The sequence below is a fragment of the Vicia villosa genome, linkage group LG6 (assembly GCF_029867415.1).
Source record: "Vicia villosa cultivar HV-30 ecotype Madison, WI linkage group LG6, Vvil1.0, whole genome shotgun sequence".
Classification (NCBI taxonomy): domain Eukaryota; kingdom Viridiplantae; phylum Streptophyta; class Magnoliopsida; order Fabales; family Fabaceae; genus Vicia; species Vicia villosa.
In genome coordinates, this window is record NC_081185.1 from 133889649 (window position 1) to 133896728 (window position 7080).

The window sequence follows — 7080 nt, forward strand, 5'->3', positions numbered from 1 at the left end:
TAATGAAACCCGATATTAATTGGTCTGTGTAAGTGATTTTTAAAATTCTACCGTGAACCCATCTATCCGAACCAACCATATTAATTCATATAATTTATATCATCATTATCCTGAAAACTAGTATAAGATATTCAACTTTAAGAAAAAAATAAAATAAAACACCATTTGTGTCATTCACAACATATATAGGTAAACAAAAAATATTAAGAATTTTATATTATTATAAAAAATTAGTTGATGTAAATTTTGCATATTTGTTTCTAATGTATCCTATCAATCCAATCCAAACCAACCAATTATTTTCCGATTTGATTCCGTTTAGGTTTTATCGAAAAAATGTAAAAATCCAATCCAAACTAATCAATATATTTTTGATCGGTTTGGGCATCAAATTCTCTCAAAAGTGAATCAAACCGGCCCACAAACACCGATATAAATCATATGTATTCCATCTCACTAAACCTAATATCATTCAGTAGTCACTCTCAGTCTCCCAACTACTAATTTTTTTAAAGTAGTCTACTGGCTGTAATTCACATTTTTTTTAATGAATAAGTGGAATATTTCATATTCAAACTCGCACTCCTACGTCTGATATTTGTACACAATTATCAACTAAAACACTCAACTCTTCTTCGAGCCGCATATAAAATTCAAATCCATCTTAATAGATTTTCCAAGAAAAAACCCCACCTAAATCACACTTTTACAAAGCTAAAGTACCTATTAAACTCCCTACTCTTATTTCTTAAAAATCCAAATAATTAACTTGATAAATTATTGATAGCTCATATAATAATAAATAAGAATTACTTATTATATTTATTTATAACATTAAAACACAAAATTTAATCTAGGACTAACAATGAATCGAACCAACTCGAAAATAGTTCGAAATTCGATTCGAAAGTTAAATCGTTGAACTAGATTCATGAACTAAATGAGCTGAATATAAGCTAAAAATTAAGTTCGTTAACTAAATGTGGTGAACTTGAACTATACATAGTTTGACTCGTTAGGTTCACGAGTCAACTCGATTATATATGAGATAAATTATATTATCTTTAAGAGTAGGTTTAAAGATTTGCTTCAAATCTTAGTCCCATATTTTCTTTTAGTCTAACCGTTTTAATTGATAATTTATATTCTCAAATGAGCAAAATATTTCTACAAATAATTATACAAATAAAATCAACATCGTATAAATTCCAATATAATAACTTTTATTTTATTTTTATTTTAAAAATATTAATTTAAAATGTCAAATATATATAAAAAAATAGACTTTAAAAAACACTTTTAAGTATGTGAAACAAGCGAGTTGAACCTAACGAGATAAACCCAACAAGTTGAACCGAGTTGTTCGTGAACTTCTAACGAGTCGAGTTTGAGCTGAAAAAGTTCGTGATGAACTCGAATTCAAACTTGACCAATTCTTAAAAAGTCGAGTTTGAATTGAAATATAAATTCGTGATGAACTCAAACTCGACCAATTTTTAATGAGTCGAACTGAGTTGAGGCGAGTTCGACTCGAATCGACTCATTTCCAGTCCAATTTATTCATTAATTAAAGAAATTAGAAATAAATGTATAACATAAACTTCTTATTAAAAAAAAAAAAAGAAATAAAATCATGAAACCCTTTCCCCCAATTCAATTCAACGCCCGACCGGTGCTGACGTTACACGCTTTCCCTCTTTTCATTCTCTCCCATTTCCCCCTTTAGATCTTACCTTTCCTCTTCCTCTTCTCCTCTGGTATTTCCACTTTTCTCTTCAATCATCCATTATTCACCACTTCACCAATTATCATCATTATCATTTCAATTTGTATAATAATCATACAAACATGTTTTCGATTTTTGAAAATTTTTAACTTTTTTTTTTGTGATTGTAGATTAACGCTCGCAGAGGGATAGTGTGTTGTTTGCTTCGATGGCTGCTCCTCCTGCTAGAGCTCGTGCTGATTACGATTACCTCATTAAACTTCTCCTAATCGGTGATAGCGGTACGATTTGTTACGCTTCTTCAACTATCGTGTTGATTTTTGTTATTTATTTTTTGATTTTGTTGTTTTGATCTCGTTTATGTGAATCGTAGCTTCATGATTTGTTTGTTTAGTAAAAGGGAATGTTAAGATTTGTAGGGTTTCCCAGAGCTTCTAGATTCAGCTTTGATTTTGGGGTTTGATTTTCGAATTAGAAATTATATTGTTTGTATTGAAGTTTTGAAATTTGAAGTTCAAATCAACTGAATCCTTTAATTTTATTTTTACTGCGGGTCAAGGCCATTTTAAGTTTAAGTTTTCAGAGGCTCTGTGTAGGTTAGTCACTGGTTAAATGTGACAGCTCTATTTTGTCATGGTTTAACCTTGACAAATATTTAATGAGACCCTTTTTAGCCACGATTTAACTGTGTCAACTTTTGGGTGATGTGCGGTAGTCCGTCTTGCATGCCTTGAAAAACGACCCTGTTGCTAGTGAATTTTATTTTATCACTTAAACTGTCTTGCATGTGTCCAAGGAATGTATTATAATGAATGGGGGAAATTTCTAATTGAGATTTATTGTTATGTTTATTGAATTTGTTGCTATTGAATGTGATGGTCACATTTTAGTGTTTTGGATTTGATTATGTTGTTCATATTGGCAGGTGTGGGTAAAAGTTGTCTTCTATTACGTTTCTCTGATGGGTCTTTTACAACTAGTTTTATCACGACCATTGGGTAGGTTTCTATAGTTTTCAATTATGATATGTTGATTTCCCTTTTCTTCTTTGTCTCTATATGCTGTGCTGAGATGGTGTCACTATATTAATTTATTTTTGTCCTTCAGCATTGATTTCAAAATAAGGACCATTGAGCTTGATGGAAAACGAATCAAATTGCAAATATGGGATACCGCCGGTCAAGAGCGTTTCCGAACTATCACAACGGGTTAGTTAGTAGTGCATATTGAAAGTTCATTTAGGCATAATTAAAAGTCTAGAATGTTTTAGTGCTACTTCTGTTGTGATTTTTCTATGTCAAAACTTTACTTTTAAAAGGTAGTATCAAATAATGACTATTTACCTATTTACATCTCCTTTTTATTCCTTTAAACTGGAAAAGTAATCTGAGTTGTATCTTTTGAAAACATTTAGTTTGTTCTTGGTGCTATGATCGGCAGGATGTGTTGCATTACATAACTCTAAGAGGAAATGTATTATCTTTTAATCAGATAACTGCCTGTGTTGGGTATTACTGATAGAAGAGAACATATTTCTATTTCTTCTCAACTTTATGAAACCATTTAGCGTCAGCATTGACATGTTTTGTTGAAATTTCTGTTGCCAATTCAAATCTCACATATAGAATGATCACTAGATAATTTTTTTATGACCTTTAGTTCGCACCACATTTTCTTAATGTATTAAGATGGCATGCTTTGCTTATTTGATTGTATATGCAGGATTTCTTCAAAAGGTTGGTCTCAGGCCAACCATGAAAATCTGTGCAATGTTAGATTTATCAAATGATTGACTTGTTATTGATCCTACTGTTTATAAGTTATACATTTTTTGGGGTGCTATTTATGGATGTAGTTGTATAGTGTAGCATCTGTCAGTAGAGGTTATTTATGATAGGGCATTATGCTGGTATCTGTTCTATGTTACTGATTCTACCTAATGGAAAAGGCCTTTGTTGTTATAGTAATTATTAGTTGTAGAATGTTGTTATAGTCTTTCAAATTTAAATATCAATTTGCTTCTGCTGCCATTTCCATTTTCTAACTGTATTGCAATGGCATGCTTTGTTTATTTGATTGTATATCCAAAGTTTTTTCAAAAGGTTGGTTTTAGCCTTTTAGGCCAGCCTTGAAAATAATAGGAAATATCAGACTCATCAAATGGTTGGATCTTTGTCATTGAGCTCACTGTTTTCAAGTTATAACTTTCTTTGGCACTATTTATAGGTCTAGTAGTATAGTGTCGAATCTGGAAGTAGAGGTGATTTATGATAGGGTATTATAATATAAAGGTGGTATTTGATCTACGTAACTGATTCCACCTAATGGAAAAAGCTTTTTGTTGTTATTGTAGTACTTTGTTGTACAGTATTGCACAGTCTTTTAAGTTCAAATATCAATTTGCATCTGTTACAATTTCAATTTTCTTACTGTATAAAGGCTGGTTTTAGGCAGCCTTGAAAATTTGTGCAATATTAGACTTATCAAATGATTGGATCTTCGCATTTATCCACTGTTTATAAGTTATAACTTTTTTGGCACTAATTATGGATGTAGTTGTATAGTGTGGAATCTGCCACAGTAGAGGTGATTTATTTTGGGATATCATGGGGGTATCTGTATTTGATCTATGTTGCTGATTCCACCTAATGTAAAAGACCTTTGTTATTATCGTAAGATTTTGTTGTAGAATGTTGTCCAGTCGTTCAAATATAAGTGTCAATTTGCTTCTGCTACCATTTCATTATATATGCAAATTGTTAATCTTCTGTCACAAATATTATTCCCTCTTTTGCAGCTTACTACCGTGGAGCCATGGGTATTTTGCTTGTATACGACGTTACTGATGAATCTTCTTTTAACAGTAATTTTCTCTTCCTCACTCTCTCTTGTGTTTCATGCTATTCCTCTTTCATCATTTCCACTCCTTAAATCCGTATTTACTTAAATATTAATGTCTTAGTAGAACACCCATTATATTCAGCCAATTCAATTCTTCAACAGTTTAACTGGACAATTTGGCTTGCGATGTGTTTTAAGTTCTTTTACAAAGACTTATTTTAAGTTTTTATTTCTTTTCTACATGGCAAGTAGTTTTATATCATCTTGTGTCCAGATATCAGGAATTGGATTCGTAACATTGAGCAGCATGCTTCTGACAATGTTAACAAGATACTGGTAGGCAACAAAGCTGATATGGATGAAAGCAAACGGGTATGTCATATATCATCCATACTTATACTCTTGCCATTTTTTGATGTGCTTATAGGCGTTGGGCACATATATAACTTTTTATGCTGTGCATGATATCCATCAATGTTCTATTTAGGCTGTGCCAACTTCTAAGGGTCAAGCACTTGCAGATGAATATGGTATCAAGTTTTTTGAGACTGTAAGTAGCTCTAAATGCTCATATTGAAATTGCATTCATAAACTGCTCATCAGCTAGTACTGAGATTTTACTTGTACAGAGTGCAAAAACAAATCTGAATGTCGAGGAGGTTTTCTTTTCAATAGCTCGGGACATCAAGCAAAGACTTGCAGACACTGACTCAAAATCTGAGGTTTTGTTTCGGACTTTTCTACTAGTTATCATGGATTGTCTCCTGACTTCTTTGTTTTGAATACTTTTTTGATTTCCTTCTAAATATTGAAATGCACGATTTCATGTTTAAAATTAGATCATCGAACTAAAATACCCTCTCCTGACTGAATTCTCTCATTAGTTCACCGCTAAGTTTTTCATTTCGTTCTTTGCAGCCCCAGACAATCAAGATTAACCAACCAGACCAGGGAGCAGGAGCTGCTCAGGCGGCCCAAAAATCTGCATGCTGTGGTTGAGGGCATACATTTGACTGAGAAATTTAATTTTGTCAGTGACTCTGTCATTAGTGCCTGTACGATTCATATTATTTTAACAGTTGCTACTCATTGGTGTGAATGGTAGATTTTCCCTGTGTTGGGAAATTAATTATGTCAATTTGTTGTTGCTTAAACTAACTTTCAGGAGCTTGGTCATGCACATCGCCTTTCTCAAAACCAAGAAGGCTCAAAGCATGAACCACAGACTGCACCTGGCTATTATGGTCATGGTGTTTGTTGTTAACACTTATGGTATTCTTAAATTTCTGAATATGTGTGAATATAGATCAAACCTATGTTGTTGTTAGACATCCACATCTTCATTCTTTAGTTTGAAGTTTCCAGAAAAATAGCTAAATACCTATTGATTTCAAAGACATGGCTAACATGTCGAAATGAGAAACTACAAGAATTCTATTTCAAACCTTTTATTTTTTTAAAGTCCCCACTTCATTCCTTCTAAACACGTAAACAAAACCATGAAGTATTCACTTTGATAGGCACTTTTAAGAGTGTTAGTATGCCTTGCATGAGCTCCTCATTTACATATACTCAATTATTCAAATCAAACATCTATAATAAATTAACTAGACTCCACTAATATTTTTTATTAATATGCTTAAAAATAATTTATTTTTAAATTATAATAATATTATTTTGAGATGATGAAAACCATCTCTTACATACTTTTCTTTTCATTCTATAAGAACATCTTCAATGATTATCTTTTAAGAAATCTATTTTGAGATTTATAGACTATTAAGTGGTCTCTATAAAGGGCCCATTTGTTTTAGCCTCATAAAATTAAAAATTTTCTTTGTATTTTTAAAATTGACTTTTTTTTATATTTCTAAAGGTATATTTATAAAGCCGTTTCAAAAAAATTACAAGTTTCTTATAATTGTTTTTCTAAATTGAAAGATTAATTTCTGATATTTTATGACATAAACATATATTATTGAAGATTAAAATACATTTGAAGCTGTGATTTTTTTTAAAAAGTTGTATCTTAACATTGATATTTTTAAAAAGAAAATAGCTTTAAAATAAAGTAATTATTTAAAATTTAAAATTTAATTATTTTAATAAAATAATGAAATATCTCGTTAAAGAATAATTATTCAAATTAATTTTTTATTTAACACTTTTATAAAAAAAATTTTAAAACAAGTTTTCTTAATGCTAAATTATGTAACATTATAAAAATTATATATATTTTTTAAAAATCAAAACAAACCGTTCTAATATCATGTCATATTTAAGCAACCATGTTCCATTTGCAAAAACATGTAATTCTTAGATTTTTTTTAATAAACATTTTTTGGAAAAAAATTACATGTAATTCTTAGATTTTTTTAATAATCATTTTTTGGAAAAAAATTACATGTAATTCTTAGATTTTTTTTAATAACCATTTTTCGAAAAAAAATTACAAAGAAAAATATATTTTCAACAAAATTATCTGGATAATCAAGTAGCTGCTCTAAGTGTAG

General features: G+C 30.4%; 1 protein-coding gene across 1 annotated transcript; it reads left to right on the forward strand.

Annotated features, from left to right (window-relative positions):
• Positions 1-1618: 1618 nt before the first annotated feature.
• On the forward strand, positions 1619-5898 carry LOC131610080 (ras-related protein RABE1a). Its single transcript, XM_058881948.1, has 9 exons — positions 1619-1757; positions 1897-2007; positions 2652-2724; positions 2834-2934; positions 4524-4589; positions 4842-4939; positions 5055-5117; positions 5197-5289; positions 5486-5898. Exons 2-9 carry the CDS (start codon positions 1935-1937, stop codon positions 5564-5566), a joined length of 648 nt encoding a protein of 215 aa, XP_058737931.1. The 5' UTR covers positions 1619-1757; positions 1897-1934; the 3' UTR covers positions 5567-5898.
• The last annotated feature ends 1182 nt before the right edge of the window (positions 5899-7080 follow it).